This window comes from Dreissena polymorpha, chromosome 14 (genome assembly GCF_020536995.1).
Source record: "Dreissena polymorpha isolate Duluth1 chromosome 14, UMN_Dpol_1.0, whole genome shotgun sequence".
Classification (NCBI taxonomy): domain Eukaryota; kingdom Metazoa; phylum Mollusca; class Bivalvia; order Myida; family Dreissenidae; genus Dreissena; species Dreissena polymorpha.
The window spans coordinates 55734930-55761902 of record NC_068368.1 but is presented as its reverse complement, the minus strand read 5'-3'; the positions used below and the strand labels follow the sequence as shown (position 1 = coordinate 55761902).

The 26973-nt window shown below is 35.7% G+C and overlaps 1 protein-coding gene and 1 long non-coding RNA gene across 9 annotated transcripts in view; one reads left to right on the top strand and one right to left on the bottom strand.

Moving 5' to 3' along the window:
- LOC127858353 (uncharacterized) overlaps positions 1-687 on the top strand; it is a 74988-nt gene extending 74301 nt beyond the window's left edge. For 4 of the 8 annotated variants that reach the window (XM_052395413.1, XM_052395411.1, XM_052395412.1 and 1 more), the window contains exon 7: positions 360-687. In XM_052395413.1, coding sequence (XP_052251373.1) covers positions 360-592 — 233 coding nt within the window. In that variant the 3' untranslated portion in view covers positions 593-687. Of the gene's footprint in view, positions 160-359 lie in introns of those variants that run through there. The other 4 variants (XM_052395417.1, XM_052395415.1, XM_052395416.1 and 1 more) reach the window with 2 other exon arrangements.
- Positions 154-2200, bottom strand: LOC127858354 (uncharacterized). The gene is made up of 3 exons (XR_008038860.1): positions 1732-2200; positions 1409-1593; positions 154-550 (listed from the first exon to the last, which is right to left on the bottom strand). It is a non-coding gene; the product is annotated as an uncharacterized LOC127858354 (long non-coding RNA).
- Positions 2201-26973: the final 24773 nt, after the last annotated feature.

The window sequence follows — 26973 nt, the reverse complement described above, 5'->3', positions numbered from 1 at the left end:
TTACAGAAGGAGTACTTTGTAAGTAAGTTGCGGCTGCATGAGGAAAAAATGAAACTGATTGCAGCGAAGATGGAAATGGTGAAGAACCAGGGGGAGTTCTACCGCAACATGACTAATGCACTAGCGCAGACCAGAAAGATGATGGAAAATGAACAATAGTTCGCTTTTAATGAAATAGTTTGCTTTATGCGACGGTAAATTCTTTTTATGTGCAAAATATGTTAAAAAACCACTGTCACACACATGGGTAACTGTTCATATTTTTGGTTGTATATATATAAATATATGATAATGCCACTTTATATTGTTTTTTTTTTACTTTTTCTCATGTTTGCTTTCTATGCATGTGCACATTTCAGCGATCAAAATAGTTATTGGCGATATGGTCTCGTATACCACGACCATCCTGGTGCCCGATGTATGCCGGGGTTTCCACGTAACGCAGTTCGTCCTCGGGAAGTACTTCCGGCTCACCCCACAGTTTGGCAAGATTGTGAAGAACAGCACACGCTATAATCACATTGCTGCATTTCTCTGGCTTCAGTCTTATCTGGATGAATGTAACATAAATAAGATTGATAATTGCGATTGACTAGTATACGTTGAAACTTTTGAAAATATGGTTTTCCACTAAAACTTGATGCAATACATCATCACACATTCTGCACATAAAGGAAATATAACTTATGAGTATATAGTTAGTTTATGTGAGCCTGAGATAACTCTCTACAAATAAGATATAATTTAAATATTAAATCAGCACTTTCATCATATGTTACGTATAACAAATGTATGACCACCAGCAAAACTCATTTACGCCAGAAACGGGGGGCCGAACTGGGATAGTTAATGGATGAAGTTAATGTACACAAACTACTACGCTAGCCGGAGTCATAAGAATCCCGGTGCATACAGGAATAAAAAAATAACAGCTACTTCTTAAATTATTGGAGCCCGGCTCCATTAAGCACGGTTCCGTCGCCTTTGTAGCTAAGACACCATTGGCGGATCGCCGAAGTAAAGTCAATTCATTTGAAGTTTCACACTCAATTAGATCTAAATTATCTATTTAAACTTGTCTAAGACTTCAAAATCACTAAAGTCGTGAAGCTTCCGGGGGGGGGGGGCTTCGCACCCCCTGGACCCCCAAAACAATAAACTATGCACTTGTTTGGCATAATAAAAAGGTACTTTGATGACAGTATATAGGGCGTGACATGCTCGAGAAGTTGTTGTCAAAGCCTTCAAAATCACTAAAATCGTGGACCCTCAACAAATCTTTCAATGCCCAGCCCCCCCCCCCCTCTTATCCTGGGTCCGCCCCTGGACACGGTGTTTTCAACGTCAGTACCATTATGTGTATTGAATAAAATATGTAAGCATACAGTAAACTACAGATCGCCCATACCTCAGCGTGAAGGATGTGAAAGCGTCTCTTCCAAACACCAAAGAGGCGCTCAATGCAGCATCGTGTCTTGCTGTGACTGTCATTGTACCGTTCTTGGACAGCGTTAGTAGCGTTTAGATACGGTGTCAGCAGGAACGTGCGACAGGGATACCCACTGTCCCCAAGAAGAACACCATTTTCCAAACCTGCAAATTGGTATATATGTATTGGTGAAACAATCCCCAAAACCGAGTATCGCATTTTAACAATCACATGCTACGAGCTAGAGACGTCAGCGTAGTACTATGTATACAATGGGTGAAATGAAGGGTTTACTCGCATACTTCGGTGATGCCGATCTAAGTACGTTCCTATTGCTGAACTTCTGAAGACATGGGCATCGTGTGCAGCTCCCGGCCATGCTGCATTGATGCTGGTGATAAGACCTTAAATATAGCAGAAACCAACACATGTGCTAGTGTTTCTCGGCTGTTTAAGATCAATAATAAGAACATCGCCAGCTATAAATAGGACAGCATTTTCTGGGGAAAAGATTAAATAAAAGTTTTAAAACGTTAATTTTTTATCCGTTATATCCAATCTTTTATATGATTATAAATCAATCAAACAACTATGCATGTTTTGTATTGTACTTTACATTTGTCGTGATTTTGTAAAAAAATTGCGAATGAAAACGTGTATCATTAACCTTTTATGCGATCACGAGTGTAAAGAAAACGAATTATTTCGAAACTGGCATTTGTAAACGAAAAAGCGAGCATGGTGTGCAAACAGCATAGAAGATATTGAAGTCACGTTATTAGGGAAAGTAGCCTCTATACTGGTAGCTTCGGACAGTCCGGTAGGTTCGGACGTTTTAGCCTGGAAACTGGTAGGTTCGGACACTTTAATTATACGACTGGCGCATGCGTATTGACATTAAGCGAAAAGTAGCGTTTTGTTCCCTGCGTACAACTTCAGCTGTCGTTGGAAATGTGATAAACCGATTTTTGAGGGAACACAACTGGCTGACAACGGACTTTACCACTCTGGAAACAGTACCTTTATCGACGCAGAAAGTGTCCCCCACGGTCTGCATAAAATTGCCGGACGCCAGGTACCGTAATGTAATTAAAACCTGTAGTTTGACAGAAAGTGCGTTTGAACGCTGTGTCGATCTTTCGATTTTTCCGCCTATTAAGTCACAAATTCTATCAATATTTTCATTTGAAAATCTATAACGACTGCGCATTTCTTCATCATTTAAATCAACATTCAAAGAATGATGTCGATTCTTGCGTGCATTCCGATACAGATAAAATTCGGCCATTTTGTTTGTTTACATGGATAAATTTTAACCAACCTTTAGACCAGGGTTAAATTTATCCAGACAAAACGCTGGATAAGTTTAACCAAAATGATGCAACAACACTTACCGAAAAAAATTAACCCTGGGTTAAATTTATCCGACATTTATCCCAGGGTTAAAATTTACCCAGGTTTCGAACAACTGGGTCCAGCTGGAGAGTTATGCTTAATCATTATTCGACATTCTTGTAGTGGAAGTGTGCCAGCTTTTGCCTCTAGAGGTCCTGGTATTGTACATCATGGAAGGAACTGTTTAATTGTATCTTTGTCCTTGTTATAAAAATAATTTTAACTATTAAAATACCTGCCCCTTTCTATTTCAAGTTCATGGTAACCTGATCTAAATTGCGAATAACAACGCCTGTATTTTCGTATGCAGAGAATGTCAAGGTACCTTTCATGAATGTACGATGACTTTATATGTTTATACACACTCAGTTTTAGTGAATTGTTAACAGTTTCTCTCCATGATTGGAATTATTGGTCTCTAAGACGCACCGTAAATTCGTTTAAGAAAGTGCTTAAATGTGGACCGTGACCGTTGTTCCAAACGTATCCAAACCCGTTTTCATGCAATAAACGTTTAATTTCCATTGCCCAATTCACAGTTAGATGGTCCTTAGTATCAAGTAAATAATCGTAACATTTACGTACAAATCTAGAGTCAGCCATTTTTAGTATTTTAAGCCAGAATTTTAAACACCTTATTTGCGCATTAATGAATAGTGGGTAACGACCACAGTCACCAAGTGTGACGGAATTAGGTGTTCTTTCATTTAAACATGCATATCTTTTACAAGCATAACGTTGTATTTGTTCTATGCAATCTCTGGTTTTGAAACCCCACAATTCACAACCGTAAAGTAAAATTGGCACGACTTTCGAGTCAAACAGTTTAAAGAAAATTGAATTTGGCAGTTGGCCATAATTGGACATAGATGATAGAATACTGTTTACTGCCCTTTTTCCTTTAATACTATTTGCTTCAGCCATATGCGTGAGCGACAGGGACGAGGAAAACGATGCGACGACATAAGTGTATGACGGATCCACGGACAACAAATTACCGTTAAAGAACCATTTCTAATTTGTTCTAAGCGTCCGCCGTTCTTGAAAACTACAATTTTGCTTTTATTGATATTTACAGTTAAATATAACTCGGTACAAAAATCGTGAAAGTAGGTTCAGTTGTCTTTGTAGGCCCACTACTGTGTCGGCCAGAAGTGCGACGTCGTCAGCAAACATAAGGCTGAACATTTCAAAATCACACGGTTTAAGTTGAATTCCACGTATGCCTTTAATTTTTAAAGTGAATGTCATTTTAACAATGCCGGTTTCTAAATTATAATGTAGTTGTAATTGATATTTAATAAATAATAAATTTATTAAATATTTTATCCAGCATACACAAACCTGCGCTCATTTATTGCATTGTACGAGTTTTCAAATATAATAAAAAGCAATCCCTTGTGTGGCAATTCTATACACTTTGCCGGCTGGATATGGTGACATCGCATAATCAGAGGTAACGGTCAGATTAACTTTTTAATCGCGAATCAACTCGTCGCCTTCTATGAGGTGTTGCGATACTGATTGTTAGACTTATTACTTACGTTCAAAGTATTGACATCAAAATTATATTTGATATACAAAAATTAGGGATGGAAACGAACAGCAATATTGGTAATTGAAGTATTTGAATATTTGATTGCCCGGTATTCAATGTTTGAAAACAAGATCTGCAACTTTATATTATTATTATTATTAACAAAGCTGCTACAAACATGTTATGACAAATTGCATAATATTATATATACATACATATATAATAAAGAAATCGATTTTTATATCGTATAATCCTCATTTAAAGAAATCAAATTATTGACATTGAAACAATAAATAAGTGATGTTAGTATATTAATTTTATCAAAAAGAATACCTGTTTTTATATATAAAAAATAACTGTTTATTGATAGATCTTTTTTTTGTCTATAAACGGATATCGTCCCGAAATAACTACACATTCCAGACAATCTTTGACTTAGTAAAGGACTTAAGAAAATAACGTTTAGAGGCCACAACAAGATAAATACTTACATTATGATTTTTTTTAAAGTTTAGTCAGTGGTTCTTTTTTTTTAATTGTACTAAATTGCCACACGTTCCCGTCTTTTAAACCATGTCCCTTAATCTGAGAATTTCTAAGTTTTGCAAGTACGGCGAGTCGACATCAGACGGATTTATTAAACGCACACACGTTGTTTTTAACAGAACAAAATAGTTTATTTTGACTTTAGCATATATACACTGTTATATATATACAGCATTTTAGATTTCAAAACGCATGTTTTGGTACCAACAAATTATAATTTGTGATATCAAAATATATGAAAGATTTCGTGATATCAAAATATGATTTTCTTGTATCAAAAACGTGCAATCTTGATTTCAAGAAAAACATTTTGTTCATCAAAATATCTTTCTTGAAATCAACACATGTTAACAAATATTTTTTTAAATATGGATACATTTTAATTGAAATGAGTAAATTATAAAATACTGTTCATTTTCAGGCCCACGGACCACTTGAGCACGTGTATGACATAAACGTACAGGACATCTCAATGGAGAAACTCGCTCAGGTATATATATATTTATATAAAATATATTTATATATTTATTTATTCACTTATTTATTTATTTATTTATTTATTCATTCATTATTTCATATATTCTTTTCTTCATTTATTAATGTATTCATTTATAATTCATCCATTTATTCTTTTATTTATTTATTTATTCTTTTTTTTCATGCATGTATTCATTTATTTACACCATACATTTCTTTTGATTATGTGTAATCACTTTATAAACTTGTTTGAATTGTTTCTTGATCTAACTATTCCTTGCACCAATTATCTTTTATAAACATAAAAAAACGTTATTTTGAAATCAAACAAAACTTGTGATCATCATATTTAAAAAAAATCCGAGAAGGTCGGTCAATAAATACAGTCAGAAAGTCTGACTTCGATCATCCAAAGTGCATAATGTCCTTAAATTAAAGTACTCCGAACGATATATTATTTCTCGTTGTTAGGTGAACCTGTTCCTGTCGAAGCTTATGGGAACCCAGATCGGTTTCACCACTTGTGGCCTCCTCACCATCACCAAGGAGTTCATTCTTACGGTCTGAAGTTAAAATTGTTTTCCGATATGTATACAATGATTATACTTTTATTAGCGTGTTATTTAAATTGTAATGTTGTGGCTCCGAATGATTTTTTAATTTATGGAAGGTAATTGTTAAGCTGTTTTAATTAAAAAAAGCTCTGCTTTAATGCTTTTTTGTAAATAAGCAATCATACTGATTATTGATTATAAAACAATGTCCGCTCATAAATCGTCTGATACTAACCAGTTGTCGCTTCAGATTGCAGGAGTGTTTCTTACATACTTCACTGTTTTGTACACACTGTGAGGGGGCCGTATCATAATGAAACACCGTAATTTGAGGGAATTTGCAACGCCGATGACTCGAACAACATCAATTGTAAATACTACATGCTATTTTTGTCTGGAACAGCATGAATCAAACGACTATCTTTATACTGTTTGGTGTTCACCGTTGATATCTGTGGGTAAAGTGCATAAGTCATCCCTTAGTAAGATAAGTTTTGGGTATGGAGGAAAATCAACATCTCAGAAGGAACATTTGACATCTAAATGGGGAATGGCATTTAAAATGGAAATGCATTGTCGATGAACTACGTCAAGTTGAACAAAAATATAACTTCTGGTACAACAAAAGGCATACTATGAAGTTCACACTCGTGAGGAATAACAGGGAACCAGTTGGAGTATAGAGCCTGTAGATATATGGAGCGTTTTCAAATATTCTTTCAGTCTAATATAAAAGGCGTGAATCAAATAATTGATTGTTGTGAAATACACTCAATAGTTACACAAAGAGTCACAAATTGTATTGGTGATGTTTTTTAACAATGACGCTTGCTTATTTTTGTCTTATTTAAGAAAAAACATTTGTATCCATAGGTAGATATTTAGTCTCGTAATAAAAGTGTAATGTTAGTCGTTATGTGCTTCTTAACTCGATCATAAATTTAGGTAATTGTTTCATAAGGGTGAACTTATAACAACCGTTTTCTATTAATCCTTTTTCTGTTTCATAATCGTTCATGTTTCTTAAAGGATATACTCTTACTCTTTTATCAAAAAGAAATAAAATTATATTATACGTGGTACGGTCGGAAACGTACCTTTTAAATTGACATTATGGGCATTTTCACTGTTGAATTGAGCTTTAAAGAATTAACAGGTCAAAAGAGTTAGTTAAAATGTGGTTACTGACCAATTATCTGCAACTCATCTTGCTACCAGTTGTTTATAAAAATATATTTTATATTCGATACTTCACATGACTCACCCAGTCCTCTAAGCCGAAATGATCCGTAAAACAAAACTGTGTCTGTGTGTCGTATGAACGAATCTGCATTAAAACTGAATTTAGGTTCACATCGTACATGCATGATCAGTTGTCAAACGAAAGTACGGTTGATATTCAAATGCATTATTTTTCTCTTTCCGGGATATTGTTTTAGTATGTTGGTGCTGCATTAACAAATATTAGTGTATATGAAGTGAAAACACCAAAAATAAACAACGGTTGCGATAGACACCTATAAACTGTTAGATGCCCATAATATCACGTTAATCAGGTGAGTTAAGTATAAAGTGGTATTTCAGAGAAAAAAACTGTGTCCTTATTTTATATCCAAATCTGACCACCGACGATAATAAAATCACTTTATATTGAAATTGTCTAATAAGATGGTTAAACGTCATATGCATGTATAAGACACTTTGTTTGTCATGAACTGCAACATACTGAGTATGCAAACATAAGTGCGAACCGTTGAATACCGGGTAGTTACCAAATATTCTGTCACGTACGCGGGAAAATACATTAAATTCGTATACCACCGAGGACAGGATTTATTAAATTTCAATGTTCATGAGGCACTATATAACATCAAATAGGTCCAATTTTGTTTTGTTGTAAGTACGAGAGCAATTTAAAATCGAAACGACTTACTTGCATAATGTTTATTCAATTATTGCGGAAAACAGATTAAATGTCCTTTTCCACGACCGAATGTCAAAGCAATTAAACACTTATAAACATCATCGAATATACACTTTTCGTATGCTTTTTATAGAACGTAGTGGACTATGTACACCCTAGCCTCGTAAGACCTAGTAGCTAAAGAATTTTATTATTTTGCTTCTTAACTTACTGGTATCATTGCAACGTTTACTGACAAATCACAACCAACCTGGTATCATCATGCCTTATATTAGAAATGGAAGTACCGTTATACTTAAATGGGCAGTTATAACCTATGTTTTCAAATGGCACCATTTCGGAAAATTCATAAAGATCTGTTAATGTGTCATTTCAACTTAGAACGCCTCGACTATACATGAATGCAAATTACATAGACTGTATGTAAATTGTATGCACAGTGCGGCTATTAGCTCTCATGTTTACCATTTGTTGTCTCATTTGTAAACAAAAACCATCTTAGTAAAAATTGTGTTTTCATATGTATTCGTTTACTTTTAAATGTAAGGTACACAGTTTTTTACAATCTGAACGCATCGGACAGTGGGCTACACCACACCGTCTCTCTGATGTACGTAGGCCTCAGAGAGACGGTGTGGTGTAGCCCACTGTCCGATGCGTTCAGATTGTAAACAAGAAATATCTTTAAAAAAAGATATACGGCGTTGATTGTGGTCGATGTTTATGAACGATCAAAAGTTATCTCTATGAGATAAAAAGTAGCGGATGCCTTTTTTCTGCGCAGTTGTTAGCTACATCATAAGCAAATCAATTACGGGGTGTTGCGCCAGATTTCGTGGCTTATTTTGCTTTATGTGATATTATTACTCAGATATCTATATTTACAGAATAGAAAAACACAAGAAACATGAAAATAAACGAGTGCATATAGGTCAGCCGGCAATACTCGAATCTTATTTAATTGCATAATTATAGTATAGCGAATTATTGTGGTCATGCTTAATAAACTGGTCTAAATGGATAAATATTTCTAATTAATTTTATCAAAATCGGTCCTTATCATGCAAATTTTGAAACCATATTAAAAATCGATGATTGACATACCACAATGATATCGCCGAATATCTTTATTTAGTATCTTTCTGATCAAAACAGACTTCAAGTGCACAAAGTTTACGAGACGGCGTTTATATAAAGATTTCTGCAACTGACCGCAAACTGACCTTGATACCTTGCGGATTGGAATGCAATGCATTACAGTCACTACGTTATTGTCAGTAAGACACAATGATCGCAACCCCTTTTGCGAACTCCGGTGATGAACTGTATATAAACTCTGACTTTCACAAAATGACCGCGTATTGACCCGAAACATCGCGGGTTGAAATGCAATGCAAGTAAGTACTAAATATGACAACATAGCCTTTAGTTAAACGCTTTTGCGCTGGTAATTATCTGAAAATAAAAGGTGAACGCACAAACTGTATTTATGTCGGAAATTGAATGTAAAACTGTTCTATCTATTGGGCCTTTTCATTAGAGATAAAATTGTTTCATGCAGTAAAACAGTGTTACAAAGACGCGGATATGTTTCCAATGTTCTGGTGTTATACTCAAATCAGCCAATGGAATAAATGAAGTGTATTCATTTGTACCTAGCCGCGGGAAATTTTATTTGAGTATTATTGGACACTAACAAAGGTCAAGTCAGGGTGAAAAGCTGGCTTATTCAGCTTACGCCGAAAAACTGTGTACCTTACATTTAAAAGTAAACGAATACATATGAAACGTCATATTGGATTTGGAACTGCTTTAGAAAACAAGATGGAGGCCCCCTCGTAAAGAGGAAAAATTGAAATGTGTGTTTTAGCTCGTCTTTTTCAAGATTACATTCTTTAAGTACTAATTTAATGTAGATCTGTGAATTCCCACAACGTACTAAAAAACTTGTTAAAATTTAAAGATGCCATTACTGACATACTGATAGGAGTACTTATAATATTGACATCGAGTAGATTTAAAAATTAAATCGACTGTTTTTGTTATATTTTGTGAGATACGAGGAATGCTTACATAAACTTGATAAAGTATGAAACACATCACTCATTGTATGAGCATGGATGGCCGATTGATCCAAACGGTAAACTTTTACTCCATGGGGTCAATGGTTCGAGCCCATTTGAGGGTTACTTTTATATTTTTATTCAATTCACAATTGTATTCTTTTTTTATTGCAGCTTTTTAGATTCAATGTTTGCATTTATCAATATAGCATAGAGTTTATAATGACAAAAATAATTTGGGGAGTTCTTATGGTATAGTTAGATTTTGTGACATTACAAGGATTGCTTATATATTAATAAAGTATAAAATAAACCACTGACTATATGGGAGCACTGATGGCCCATTTGTTTAAGCCCTTACTCCAAGGGTCAGTGGATCGAGCCCAGTTAAGGGAGATTTCCTTTCTTTTTTTCTTTTTTTTATTGAGTTATTTTGCTAAAATGTTTACTTATCAATTTAAAGTATTTAATAACAAACTTCAATACATGTCTAATTTGTGAAAATGTCCCTTTGAAATTGCTAGTTTTCCTCTTACATGCCCTTGTATTTTAAGATAGAATACTTTCCTCTCCAGAGGAAAGAGGTATGGGTTTGAATCCCATCGGGGGCTTCAGAGGATGATTCATTTTGAGACAAATGTTAATATTTGCTTTATTGTATCCCAAAATTAACCTAATATTAAATATATAACTGTGAAAGATAATTCAAAATAATGTTTGTTACAATATACATTGTGATCCATGGACATGAACATTCAATTATTCAAGAAACATGTATGATTTGAGGGAAGAATAAGACAGCAAACTTAGAATGGACATTCATTTTAGATTGTTTAGTAACTAAAACTATAAATGTTGTAAAGCTTGTGTATGACGTCCTTGCTTCTGGACAGCAGAACAGTTTAGGCATAAATCATTAAATGATTACTCTTTTTCTTTAGAATCAACATTGATGCATTATTACCTAAGCAAAGTTGAACTTTTTAAAAACTCAAATTGGGAACTGAATTTTTCATGTTCGTTGCTTGCAATTTACCAGTACTGAACATAATGTTACTGGTGAATAAATGCCTTCTCTCTTTACACTTTACAGGGAGATGGTGTTTTTCATAAATATCAAGGTTAATTTGTATAAGACCTCGTATCATATTTATATACATGTAAGCTACCCGGTATACATTTATGATGATGACATTTTGTGTTTGGCTGTAAATTTACAGAGAAAATATACTACAGCCGCATGTCACCAGAGTTGTTAAAAGGGCATTTAGACAGTATTGTCCCTGACTTTTGCCCATTTTGACATATTCTTATAAACAAGAGGGCCACGATGGCCCTGTATCGCTCCACTGCTGGAAAAAAGGCTGAAATAAATATTCTCGGCATGTGCAAATACTTAAATATAGGCCCTATTTAAGCACATGCACACTTTTGTGACCCCTGGGCTGGGCCAAATTTAACCCCAGACGCATAATTTGAGCAAACTTTGTAGAGGACTACTATACCTCACTACATAAAAAAAGTTGGTAGCCCTAGGTCCTAAAGTTAAGGATAAGAATATGTTAACAGTTTTCACAAAATAAGCAAGATATAAGCGTATATAATGTTCAATTTTGTGACCGCAGGTCAGGGTCAAATTTGTTAGCCGTAGTCAGAATGGTTTTCGACAAGAAGATTTTTTAAGATTTCACAAAATAGGCGCTTTATAAGCGTTTATTCAATTTTGTGACCCCCGGGCAGGGTCAAGTTGACCCCAGAGATATTATTTGAAAAAGTTTGGTAGAGGTATATTAGATGCCACTACATACCAAATTTGGTAGCCCTAGGCCCAATGGTTATGAACAAAAAGATTTTTAAAGTTTTCACAAAATAGGCCCCATATAAGCGTATGTTCAGTTTTGTGACCCCCCGGGCAGGGTTAAATTTGACCCAAGGGGCAAAATTTGAACTAACTAGGTAGAAAACTATAAGATGTCACTACATACCAAATTTGGTAGCCCTATGCCTTATAGTTAAGGACAAGAAGATATTTAAAGTTTTCACAAAATAGGCACTATATTAGCATATAATCGATTTTGTGGCCCCCAGGGCAGGGTCAAATTTGACCCCTGGGGCATAATTTGAAAATACTAAGTAGAGGACTATACAATGTCACTACATACCAAATTGTGTAGCCCTAGGCCTAATGGTTATAGACAAGAATTTTCTTTTAAGTTTTCACAAAAAAGGTATTATATAAGCATATGTTCAACTTTGTGACCCCTGGGGCATGGTCAGATTTGACACCAGGGATAAAATTCAAACAAATTTGGTAGAGGACTATAAGATGTCACTACATACCAAAATTGATAGCCCTAGGCCGGATGGTTATGGACAAGAATATATTTGAAGTTTTCACAAAATAAGCACTTTATAAGCATTCAATTTTGTGACCCCCGGAGCAGTTTCAAATTTGACCCCAGGGGCATTATTTGAACAAACTAAGAAGAGAACTATTACAAGTCACTACATTCCAAATTTGGTAGCCCTATGCCATACAGTTATGGACAAGAAGTTTTTAAAGTTTTCACAAAATAGGCCATATATAAGCATATGTTCAATGTTGTGACCCTCGACGCAGGGTCAAACTTGACTCAAGGGGCATAATTTGAACAAACTTGGTAGAGGACTATAAGATGTCATTACATACCAAATTTGGTAGCCCTAGGTCCAATGGCTACGGACAAGAATATATTTGAAGTTTTCACAAAATAAGCACTTTATAAGCTTATATTCAATTTTGTGACCCCCGGGGAAGTTTCAAATTTGACCCAGGGGCGTTATTTGAACAAACTAAGAAGAGAACTATTACATGTCACTTCATACTAAATTTGGTAGCCCTATGCCATACAGTTATGGACAAAAAGTTTTTAAAGTTTTCACAAAATAGGCCGTATATAAGCATATGTTCTATTTTGTGACCCTCGGGGCAGGGTCAAACTTGACCCCAGGGGCATAATTTGAACAAACTTGGTAGAGGACTATAAGATGTCACTACATACCAAATTTGGTAGCCCTAGGCCCAATAGATATGGACAAAAGATTTTTTAAAGTTTTCACAAAATAAGCACTTTATAAGCATATATTAAATTTTGTGACCCTCGGGACAGGGTCAAACTTGACCCCAGGGGCATAATTTGAACAAACTTGGTAGAGGACTATAAGATGCCACTACGTACCGTATTTGGTAGCCCTATGCCCAATGGTTATGGACGAGATTAGTAAAGTTTTCACATAATAGACCCTATATACGCATATGTTTATTTTGTGACCCCCGGGGCAGTGTCAAATTTGACCCCAGGGGCATAATTTGAACAAATTTGGTAGAGGACTATTAGATGTCTCTACATACCAACTTTGATAGCCCTAGACCCAATGGTTATGGACGAGAAGATTTTTAAAGTTTTCACAAAATAGGCCTTAAATAAGCAATTTTCAATTTTGTAACCCCCGGGGCAGGGTCAAATTTGACCCAGGGGCATAATTTGAACAAATTTAGCCAGTGGAGCTAAAAACTGATTCTTTGTTTAGCGTGCAAAGGGGATGGAGGAACATTTGTTGGTGCCTTTTTAAAAAGTTGTTTCATTGTGTGGAAAATTGAGTTTAAAAATGTATACACAATGCCTTATTTGTAGCAAATTCCAACAATGTCTGTGGTTTTTCATGTAAAAACAAGAGATATGTTTGTCAGAAACATAATGCCCCCTATTGCGCCGCTTTGAAGCCGTATATTTGACCTTTAAGGATAATCTTGACCTTTCAGTACTCAAAATGTGCAGCTCCATGAGATACACATGTATGCCAAGTTGCTATATTCAATATTGCAAAAGTTATAGGAAATGTTTAAGTTTTCGGACAAACAGTTAGCACATATAAGTTGGTTTTACAAATTCACTGAGTGTAAACATTGGGCACTTATATAGCTCAAAGTGACCGGGAAACAAATTCTTGTGTTCTGATTTACATACATGTATTTACACTTGCAAATTTCAAAGTTAAGAATGGTAATTGTTCTCTTATTGCCAACAACAGCATAAATCTTAACATTGTAAACTGCTTGTTTTGTCTTTATACTACTTTTGTACATTCTTTTGTATTGCCCTATTTATATTAACTTTCAACATATATATTATATCCAGTAATTGTAGATATCATATGTTTTGTGATGTAAATGTGTAGGGTTCTTGTTGCTTGTCACACCCATTTCCATTTCATAATGCCTTAACACTGATATAGGATATTAGTGATTTTTTATTATTGTATTTATGTAAACTTATTCTCTATGCTGATGAAAGTGTCATCCTTTTTTTCACAAAGATACTAGTATCATCAGTAGTGTTTTTTGTAAAGAACTTGAAAATTGTATTAAATGGTTAGTGGATAACAAACTGTCTTTACACCTTGGAAAAACTGAATGTATAGTGTTTGGTTCCAAAAGGAAATCTAAACTTCATAATTTTAATGTATAATGTAATGATCACACTATTGTTTCTCAATCATCTGTTGAAAACCTTGGTTCAATATGCGACACTGATCTTTCTGCTACATCTATTGTTAATAAAATTATTAAAAAGGTGAACTCAAGAATAAGATTCTTCAGGGGCGTAGCTAGCATTTTTTGAGCTGTAGGCCCGAATATGTTACATAAAAACAGGGTGTGTGTGCGGGGTACCCCCCTGGAAATTGTTTAAATCCCATAACGCCTGTGGTGAGATTTAAAGCATATCTAGACAAATAATAAGGTAAGAAAATATAAGACTTTGGTCTGTATTTTTTTTGATATTTTACTTTTTTATCTAAATGTCAGAGAACTAAATTTTACTGTATTATCTTTATACCAAAGAACTAAATTTTAAAACAATATGGAACAGAGAAACATTTAAAATTGTAACACTCACTTATTCACAAGTCAAACCATGGGAATTCTTTCCAATAATACTGTCTGCATGTCTATATAGAAAGAAGTAAAGTTGATAATTGGAAGATATGTCCTTTGGAATCCATTGCCTGAGGATCATGTCAATATGAAATGCAGATTTCTTACACCTCACCACCTTCAGGGTCAACATTTCAATGCATTTTTCGAAGTTGAAGCAATTTTAATTTTTTCATGTTTCAAAAAAAGTTGCCTGCTGTGCGTAATAGCAGCTACACCCTGTTTTTGTATAGACAAAACCACTGTTCAAATATGGAATTAAGAAAATTGTTATGTAACTCATTGGTTCAATGCCATTTTTACTATGCTAGCTCTTCATAGTACAATGGTATAAGTAAACAGTTAAAAAATAGACTACAAGTTGTACAGAATAAAGTTGTTAAATTTATTCATGGATATGACTCTAGAACATCTTTGAAAGTAAAAGATTTTAGTAGTATTGGTTGGTTAAATGTTAAAAACAGAGTTAAGCAAATAACACTCAACCATGTTTATAAAATTGTTAACAAGAAATGTCCTTCTAACATGACCTTTTTTGTATAATAATATTAGTTTAGTGTCTGATATACATAGTGATAACAGTAGACATAGTAAAGATAACTTTGATTTACCTCAATGTCCTCAAGTGAATGGTTTTACCAGCACTACTTTTAATTATAAACGATCAAAGACTGGAACTGTTTACCTGCTGATGTAAAAATCATTACAAAATAATAAATATGAATTTGAAAACAGAGTGAAAACTTCTCTCACAGACAATATGATTGAAATTGAAAGAAGATGCTGATTTTATTTGTTACTAGTAGTCTTATTGTTTAAATTAATGTTTATGTGATTGGTTTGTTATTTATATATATATATATTACTGTTGTTCAAATAAGTCATCAATAAAGTATTTGTATGTACATTTAAATGTGATGACAAGATAGTAGTATACATTTTGTAACTAATGCTCTCTAATAATACATACCGGGGGTACTAATTACTATTTGATCTCAAGACTATAGTCTCAAGTTTAAATTAATGATATTTGTATGTGTATTAATGCCACCATTTTTGTACATTTTCCACCCATCTATAGGGCCCCATTGGAAATAAGTTGCAAACCTTTCATGGGACATCCTGTGGTATATATATTATGCCTTGATTTCAACATCTTGTAACTACTTGTTATTTCAGATCTCTGCTAAATACACTTACTATTTACTTGTAACTGAATTTAAATGATGAACTTTGACTGTGATATTCAAAATCTGATATATCAATGCATTGTGATCCAAAACCTGTAATAATTGTTTTCCAATTATCAAATGTTGTAAATTGAATGTATTGTATGATCTGTACTTGTATGACATATATATACATATGCATGAATAAATCAATATTTAGAAAAGTGTGACTGACACTGTTTCCAGACATATTACAGTTAAATTACTTCATGTCAGTAATGGCAGTCAGGGATGGAAAATATCTTTTTACAATTGTTGCCGGCACTGTCAACCATATTTAGTGTTTTTGTTTCCCATCTAAAGAGTACTGACCCAAAACCATGGACATGCCTGTGATATGTATCTTAAAGATTCTTAAAAGATAAATAATATAAATTTTTACAACACCACTGCTCAGTTTTAACATTTCCAATACAGTTTGTCTTATTTTGAGAGGTCATTCTGAATTGAGTTCATTTCCAAGGGCAAAGTTATGCCTTAATTTAATAATATTACCAAACTGAACATTGTAACAGGCTGTCCCTAATTTTAATGGCACTGGATTGTTTAAGGCTTTGAAAAGCTAGTTGCCTGGCCGGGATTATAACAACATCTGGAATTAAAATGCCTAGGATAAAATATAAACAATATCTGCCAGAAGTACTGTATGGTTGCAATCATCAAATGTACAGAAATAATCGTTTTTTCAAATTCAATCAAGCCCCACTCATTCCATTCCATGAAACCTTTCAGGTGTCTCAATACTGATTATAGCCCCACTGAGGGCTGTATGGCTATAGTCCATATACAGTTTGTGACTGCCTGGCTGGTCACTATAATGCCATTGGGACCAATGTGGAGTTTACTATTTCTTAAATTACATCCAAGAGTTTTCTCTGTACCGCTGTACAGTGTTCTACGATTGTTTATGGTATAGAACATAAACATATTGATTAAATCTCAAAGTTTGTCGCCTGGAGCCGAACATCAGCAATGTTGCAATGAATATAATTTAAGAAATACTGATTCTCTTAAGTTTGAATAATGTTGATGTTTTCACTTCAATAAACAACTATTTTGCTTTCTTAACATTTTATTAAAATTTGAATATTTTGCATGCAATAATATATAATTTTAAACAATATCATTAATAAATATTCTATTATATTACTCTTTACAGATATTGGTCATTATATATCTATATTATCGGTTGATTTAGTGCAAATTTGTTCGTGTGTAACCCGAACTATATTTTCGGTGTAATATCTTCCGCCTAGAGGCGTTAGACATATTCTTCCACCAAATACACCCGAGAGACGATCGCCGACAATCGCACATTCTCGGCCCTTTCCGTCAAACATCGGATAAGTACCTCGAAGGAGATAGTATGAATACACATTTCGGAAGCGGTATTGCGGTCTACCTACGCGGGCCTACGCGAATCAAAATTATATAGTAAAAACAAACATGGCCGGTTTTGCGAGTTGTTTACATTTTGCAAAGATGAAAATGGGGATTTTCTATGCTCTGAAGCCAGAGCAAGTACAAACTCTACAGGAATTATGGACGCCGTCGTTGTTATTGTTTTTGTTGTTGTAACATTCTTAGAATGGTATCACGTGGGCGGACTACTTTCAACCCGTATTTCTCCCGAGTCCGATTATGATAATCTGCGAGGGGTACCGAATGGATCGCCGATATGGCGGAATTGTCCGAGGTGTTCCGATTGAGTTTTTTATTAGAAACATTCGGAACACTTGAAACAATTTGCACGGTGCGTCTACGCCCATATTGTCGGAACAAAAGGTATGCTAAAATAAACTGTTGAGTTGGCCAATTAAAGCACGTTGAGAGAATGATATCGTTGTAGTGTTTTAAACAGCTGTGTTTTTATTGAAGTTCCAATGGTCGGGGAAATATGTTACTTGTACAGAAATAGAGGAGAGAAAAAAAACCTCAAATACTAGTAATCAACGGAACGGGCATTCAGAATATAATACGGAGACAGGATATTGAAAAAAATCGCTTTGTACAATTTTACAATTTAGCTGCTTTTGAAATAAAGTTTACAATGTTTCACAAAACGAAAATTGTATGTTCTAAATTAATAGCCGCCGTTGTATGGTTTAAAAACGAACAGACAAAATAAATATAATTTATTTATTCGCATGTTTGTTTCTTTAAACATGTCGAAAAAAATATACTCTTCAGTGACTTCATGTAATGAAAAAAAATTGAAGACTTACACGTCAACTTTTTTGTCGCAAAACATGTACTATATAGCAAAAAAAGAAATAATTTTCCGATGGAAGTCGAGAAAGATGATATAGAAAAGTCTTAATTAAAACAAAATATTGAAGCTAAGTTGCAGTAAATCGGGTGAGTGCAAGTGGTTCTGTAGTATGGAAATGGTCCAAAGCATTACCATTTAGACCTTTATCCTTTAATACTGTTTAGTACATACAGTCAATGTTAATTATTGCACGTCGAATACCTTCTAACTACGAACTAAACCAAATTAATTTAATGTACTTTTGTAACACATATTCTTGAGGAGAGGCATTTCTACTTTGCCACAGTTTTCCCTTAAAATAAAGGCTCATCTGCTTTACATCCATTATTAATTTCCAATAGGCTTTTTAATGGTCACTTAACAAAGTTGATGGGGAAATTGCCTTACTTTGTGTTGTCATTCGTTGCTAATGGATTGTCGCTCCAATTATTCATCTTCCATTAGTGCCGGCAATTATATATTTATTTTACAGGCGTTCCTGACTCGCAGTCAATAGCGTCGACGTAAAGTATCCTAAATAAACACCACTTGTTTTAGGTCGAACAAACAATAACATTTTAGGAACTAATGGGCATTTAATAGATTTTTCGTTAAAAATAACAGTCAATTGTGTTATTTACGAAAGCGAGATTTGATCGCATTGTTAAACAGTAAATGGATTGCTTTATTAGAATTCCGGTACTCACACATCTCTTACGAATGGCAATATTAGTATTGCTACAAGAAGAACTTTATAATTTTACAGAAAAAATGACAGTAGTGTGCTATTTGCTAGTATTCAAGTTCTAAACATCCCTTATTTATGAAAACCAATATATTTTGACCTCTCTCGACCAAAACTCGACCGCGTTTTATTATTGTAAAGATAATAATTCTAAAGGAGTTAAATCAAGACTGATTTGAAACGGTGGCATCCAAAGTGTTATTTCTCGACGACGGAAGAATGACCACAAGAGCTCACGTTGAGCACTTCAAGTTCAGACTAGCTCAAATAGCGCTTGTGCATTGAATATCCAAAAATATGGTGGGAATCGGACCGCAAAAGGTATCAACCAACATCTAACCGATATGCAGGATCGGTAAAGGTTGTCCTTTCATTGAACTGGAGCCTGTTCTATTTTGTGTACAAGTAATACGTCGTTTTTACATATATGGATAAATCCGTATAAAGATTACTCGGTTTTAAAGCAGGGTACATATTAAAGTAGTGTAAGTGTTTTTATCGGCGCTAATGCTAACGATAATTTAAAGCAAACAATCACAAACGTTATATTAGTCATGAAAGTGTTCATTCGTCAGCATATTATGACATTTTGAAATATTTTAATATATTTTGTTATTCAACGTGCGTTTGCGGGTATCGTGTCATCAATAATAAATAAGTGAGTGAAAACATGTTCATAGTTTGGCAAAATTACAACTTAGTTTCACTGCCATAGTTTCACAAAAGAATATTCAAATAAGCAAAATAATTCAAATAAGCAAATTAAAATTTCTAACTAAGACAACTGTAAACCATATCTGGAAGGTTATACTTACTTACTAACTTACTTAATCCTCTTCGTGCCTATTGGCGCATAAGGCCTCCACCAAAGATCGCCAATGTACTCGGTCCTTTGCCCATGTCCGCACCTGGCCCCAGCTCCAATTTTCCTTTCTCATCTCCTTTTCAACTGACCGGCGCCATGTCTCTTTTGGTCGACCTCTTTTTCTACGTCCAATGGGTGTCCATCGCATTGCAAACCTGGGAATGGCTGTTTCCTCCATCCGTCCAATCCAGCGCCATCGTTTGCGCTTGATCTGTGTTGATATTGGGGTTGTACCTACTTTGCGAAGGAGTGCTGTATTTGATATAGTGTTTGGCCAGAAGATTTGGAGAATCCGCCTGAGATACCTTCTTTGTAAGACATCAAGCTTGAGGCAAATAAACTTTGTAACTTTCCAGGATTGTGAACCATACAGCAGGACTGAAAGTTCGTTGGTCTTGAAAATCCTGATCTTGGTGGTATAAGTTAGGACTTCCAGATGTTCCGTAATGCCGCATAAGCACCGCTGGCTTTGGATAATCTGTTATTGACATCTTCTTCTGAATTGCCGTCACTTCATACTTTACTCCCAAGGTACACAAACTCATCTACTTCTTCAATAGCGCTATTGTTGGTGGTAACTGGTTGCTCTGTTTTGGCGTTTACTCTCATCACTTTTGTTTTGTTTAAGTTGATATTGAGGCCAATCTGCTTCCCAAGAGAGTCTAGCGTGTCCGTCTTTGTTTGGAAGTTTTGGTGGCGTTGAGCGAGAAGCTCGATGTCGTCCGAAAAATCAAAGTCCTCCAGTGTTTCTGTGAACGTCCACTGGAGTCCCTTGACTGCATCCTTAGGAGTCCCTTGACTGCATCCTTAGTGGTTTCCTTCGTCAGCCAGTCGATACACAACGAAAATAGTAGAGGGGACAGTACACACCCTGCTTCACGCCTGGCCTTATCTGAAGGTTCTCCGATAGAGTTGTTTCGCAGATAACTTTAGCACTGAAATCTGAATAAAGCATCTTGATGATAGAGATAGCTTTGTCTGGGATTCCATAATGGGCTTAAATCCTCCACAATGCTGGCCTTTCACGCTGTCAAATGCTTTCTGGAAATCAATAAAATTCGCATAGACGGTTGCGTCCCATTCGTGACTTTGCTCGATGATTTGTCGAAGTGTGAAACTCTGATCTGCACACGACTTACCTTTCCTAAAACCGGCTTGGTTTTTTCCGTAGCAGTTTATCTACACTAGCTGAAATTCTGTCGAGCACAATTCTGCTAAAGATCTTACTGGTCATTGACAGCGGCATTATACCTCTCCAATTGTTGCAGTCTGTAAGGTAACCCTTTTTCGGCAGTTTCACTATTAGTCCCACCTTCCAATCCTCAGGTGCTGTTTCTGAGATCCGTACTTTCCGTAGTATACTAGCAAGTACTGTAGGAGTTATCTGTTCCCCCGCTTTAAGCAACTCTGCCTGTATCCTGTCTATACCTGGGGCTTTTTCATTCTTTAACTTATTGATGGCCTGTCTAATCTCTTGTACAGTTGGTGGCTCTGTATTGACGTCAAGTGGGATTTCCGCAGGAGCAATAACTGCTTCAGTGGATGGATCCGCACTGTTGAGTACTCTCTCAAAGTGTTCATTCCAATAACTCAGTTTTTCTACGTCAGTGGAAACAATTTCCCCTTGCAAATTCTTCACTGGAACTTCTGTAGAAGTAAATCCTCCAGACAATATCTTTGTGATCTTATACAGCGTGCCGTTATCTTGCTTTGCAGTTTCATCTTCGGCTTCAGTTGCCAGAATGTCAATGAATTTCCTTTTGTCTGCTTTAGCATGTCTCTTCACGTCTCTGTCCAAGGTTGCATAAGTGTCTTTCAGCTGCTGTTTTATCCGTTCCGACTTTGTCTGCAACAACTTCTTCTTCACCTCCTTCCGTTCGTCAATCTTGCTCCATGTCTGCTTGTCTGCTGGGATATCCATTGTTCCTTCTTCCTTCGTACTGAGCCAAGAATCTTCAGTCCAGCTCCAATAATCTCCTGATTGAATGAACTAATATCCATTTCCTGCTGGTCATTAAACAGACTTAACCTGTTTTTTTAGCTCAACCTGGAAGTTACTCTTGACCATTGGATCTTTGAGCTATCTTACATCAAGGCTTGGATTCCTTTGTTCTCCTTTTCTTTTGACTCTTCTCAACTTTGACTTTAACTTGGCTATGACGAGTGTATGATCACTTCCAACATATGCTCCCCTCATCGCTCTTACATCTTGCAAACTGCCCCTCCATCTCCTGTTGATGATGATATGGTCAATCCGGTTATCGGTTTGTCCGTCTGGTGATTTCCATGTTACCTTATGAATGTTCTTGCCCCAAATAACCATGTTGTTTTTTTTTTCGCATAGCTCTACCAATCTCTCACCATTGTCATTCCTTATTCCGCATCCCTGTGTGCCCATTGTGGATTCCTTACCTGTATTGTCCTGTCCGACTTTCGCATTCAAATCTCCTAAGACAAGAAGGACATCGTGTTTTGATGTCGATTCAATGACCTCTTGTAATTGGTCGTAGAAGGCGTCTTTTTCTGTATCTTTCGCAATTTCTGTCGGTGCATAGCAAACTACAATTGTGAGTTTAGCGTATACAGAGTTGAATCTTGGCTGACATGAGTCTTTCGTTGATAGGCTTCCACTCTATCAGGCTTTTGTGTGCTTCTTGGTCCATATTCAGGGGTGTCAATTTTCCGGATTATTCCGGAAATCCGGATTTGAGCCGGCCAGGGTTGATTTTGAGGTGAATGTAAATCCGATGAGTTTGTTTAAGGCGGGTGGGGGTAGGGACAAAATTCTTTTAGTGCGGGATCATTTCAGAACGAATATTGTTATAGCATCGTCGGCATTCCGGACATTTGCGCTTGGTACCGATTTTATTTATTGATTTCTGATTGGCAAGCGGCTGGCACTGACATGGGCAGTAACTGGCTAAGTAAAGCACTGCAATATCATATTTTAAAACAATATGTTAATCAAATTATATATTGACTGCGTATTTGCTAGGTTACTGGCTACTGGTTTTCATTTTCTGCAGTCAAACGATGTGCATATTTTATTTCATTTGCAAATGATGTATCGCGACATGTTTTCGGACAGTCGTTTTCGGATACGCTGGTTTGTCGATTTTAATTTAATTTCGAAGTTCTTAATATCATTTGTTTAGAATGACAAATACACATGCGGTGTTACGGATGGTTTGGTTTATAATATTTCTTATTGTACTCACCAGAAATTGCACCTAGAAAGACTATTAAAAAAAAGAACAATAAGCTAGGGATCGGGGGGTTGGGCCCTCTCTTCCCTTTATCTTACGGCTTAATTTTCCGGATTTCAAATTTGGGACAATTGACACCCCTGATATTCAGTGCTACTCATCGATCATGCTGGTCATCTGATCTTCCTGAGAAGGCTATGGTTTGTCCTGATGCAAGCTGTCTCTTTCCAGTGCCTGTCCATATCGCCTCACTTACTCCTACCAAGCTGATTCCATAACTCTCCATCTCCTTCACCACTTGGCTAGCTTTCCGGTCTGGCAGAGTGTCCTAACATTCCAGCAGCCCATCCGTCGTAAGGAATTTGGTCCAAGGATATCTGTTATCGGGTGATTAGCCGTCCTAGGTCCAGTTTCCTGGCGTGCTTTCATCCTTGGTCCGGTATTGTTGTTTTCTTTGGTGTTGGTTTCTGTAGCTTGTTGATTTTTTAGGTTACTGTGGTGCTGGCCCTGCGCACAACCCTCCTCCTTTTTCATCCGGGCTTGGGACCGGTCATGGCGGAGTTCTGGAAGGTTAACTCAATTATAATTCGAAATATAAACACAAATAGTGTTCGTAACACGTTGCATCGATAAATCATAAAAACGCGTTTTACCGACACAGTGTAAACAGTACCCTCCATTTTGAAAGCCTGTGCGGTCTAGTTGTAGCGTGCGAGATTTTGCTTCTAGTGGTCACGGGTTCGAACCTCAGGCAAGGCAAGTATTTAAAATGTTTCATTTTCCTTGTTGTAATAATTATTTAAACTATTCTAAATAATTCAGGTGTTAGCCAATATTTTTCATTAAAAAAAAGCAAAATATAAAAAATTGACAATATTTTAACTGGTTGTTTTAATTAATTTTCGACATGATACGACACGAAGCGATACACGATATTTTGCGCGACACACGATATTTTGCGCGAAACACGACGCGACGCGCGAGAATGTACCACGAAATATCGCCCTTGTGTAGGTAGCCCAAAAGGCGATATATCATGGTAAATATCGAGTGTCGCATCGTGTATAGCGCAAATTATCGTGTGTCACTTCGTGTATCGCGCAAAAAATCGTGTGTCGCTTCGAGTATCGCGCAAAATATCGTGTCTCGCGTTCAAAGGGCGACACAAGAAACACGATATTTACCATGATCGTCTTTTGGGTTACCTACACAAGGACGATATTTCGTGATACATTCTCGCGCTTCGCTTCTTGTATCGCGCAAAATATCGTGTGTCGCTTCATGTGTCGCGCAAAATATCGTGTATCGCTTTGTGTGTCGCCCTTGATGAAAGCAGGGCTAGATTATAGATGGCACTATCCGGATTCAGTAGTTACGATATATGAAGTGTCAAGAAGAGCAATATTTTTATCTCCATTAAATGAAACTAGGCTTCAATTCGTCAGTTGAATTAATAGGGAGCTACACTTTCATTTGTACCGTCATCTTACTTAATATAAAAGCTGAAACCTTGTTATCAATGTCGTCGATTGACTTATTAATTACTGGCCATTACAGTAGAAGTCCTTTTCTTCAGATATGTACATGTACGTATATGTTGCTCTTTAAAATGTAGTTGTAAGCTATTAACTTTGTCATATACATGTAGAGCCATGTTTACATCATTTCGGCATGTAGATATAGGCTATAATACTTGTACAATCTTGCCATAATTTTTGACAAACGGAACCGATATTTCCTTCTGATACATGCCATCATCACACAATAATACCTTATTTAATTTGATTGCCACAAATTTAGTGGTGTTATGACAATTATACGTTTTGTTCGATTTCAGTTACATTGACTTGACCTAAGAGCTTGGTGGAAATCGAAGGGTTTTGCATTATACCCACATGTTCCATTATAAGGATAGCACGTTTTTCTTCAAAAGTTCCTCGGAAGTCGCTGGTTCAAGGTTTAAGGCATGTCCTTTTTTTATAAAAGTTTGTGCTAAGTAACTGGAATCATCCTGCCAATCAGTCAGTTGGTCGGTAAGTCTGGCTCGATCTACACGTGTTCTTTGTGAGACCAACTTTTGCCATAGCTTTCTGGCATCAACACATAACTATCTTAAATTGTTGTTTATACTAAGAAGAGCAAGACGTAGACGTCGTTTAAATCGCGATATCATTCGCAGATATTTTGGTCGTTGAACTAAGGCTATCTTTAGATACTAACAACATGTACATGTAACTGCGCCGTGCACTCGTCTTTCACCATGACAATATAAAGTGCACCTGTGTTGGTTTAACTACGAATAAGTGCTATACGTTATTTTCGTGTATCTCTTCACATTCTCGGCAATCTGCAAAGTTTCTTAAAATAATATTAAGAAAACGCTACCGAATAGAAATTACGCTTGGATTTCCACTTTTGACACAGCTGTTTAATTACTGCGTCTATGTCAGTTAAATAAAGTTGATTTTTTATCAATGTGTGCATGAACAAAGGACCATTTACAAGCGTAATAAAAGAAATTATGCACGTTTATAATTAATAAATTGGTTTAAGATCTTTTGTCCCGTAGATTTATTCAATTTGAAGACAAATATTTTAAAGGCAAATTTTCTAAAAAAAACTTTTTATATCATTTTCTAATTGGTAACAAGGATGGTGGCATGTGCGTTCGTAAATTTAACAGCCTAAACGTTTTTAATTAATGTGTTTTAGTATGTCTTAAATACGATAACAGTTGTAGAATAGCATCTGGCGACAGGCCGTTTTTAGTTGCTATCCGTTATCAACACAGTATTATTTTATGAATTTCTGTGCTTGGGAATCAACCTTTAACGGAAATTAACACTGCATATACCAATTTACTGTAATTAGATACTGTTCAGTTCGTAAAGCAACATGATACATTACAATTATTCAACTTGGGTTGGCGACATCAATTGTCCATGTTAACTGGGATTGAGTCTTACACAAAATTTGGAGACACAAAAACCCGACTGACAGAGTGTTAACTTAAATACCGCTCCAGTGACACCGGTACCTGATTATAAATTCAAAAATTATATCGCACCACATATAGTATGATACCAAAAAGTGATGAAATATGTTTTACTAATAAAAAATATCCTGTTCAAATCAATCACTAGGATAGAACAATCTCTAACAACACGACCATCAAGTAAATCTTCCGTAAACGTAGAAAAAAATAAGATGAAAATCGCAGAAATGGAAAACTGTAAGTTCCCAGTTGGCGCCAATTATAACAAAACTTCTGTCTAGTTCAGGTATTAACTATTGTCCAGCATGCGTCAAATAAACATCCATACAAGCTTTTCTTTAATTTATAAATACAGGACTACAGGCATTAAGGTGCCCATCTGAGACACAAAAGAACTACACTGTTCTGAGCGAATGGTGTAAACAAGGTGCCACACTATACTTATTGGGATAAACTGCCCAAAACCCAGGCAGTCGTGTTTTTGAACAAACCACAATAAACCACATTTAAACTCATCCTATATATCACACTACTTGTTCAATGTACTAAGAAATCTTCAAGACGAAAGGAGCAAATATGTCACTTTTTGTGTTCTCAAATGGTTTTATTATAGCCACATAAGATTTCATGAAGATTGGGTTAAATATGTGGCCTCTCAAGTGTTCTAAAAAAATATTGAAAACTCGTGGACGACAATTTAAAAAGGGAAATCACAAAAGCTCACCATGAGTATGTTGTGCTAAGGTGAGCTTATTTTTTTGCCTTTTATCATTCGAATGTCT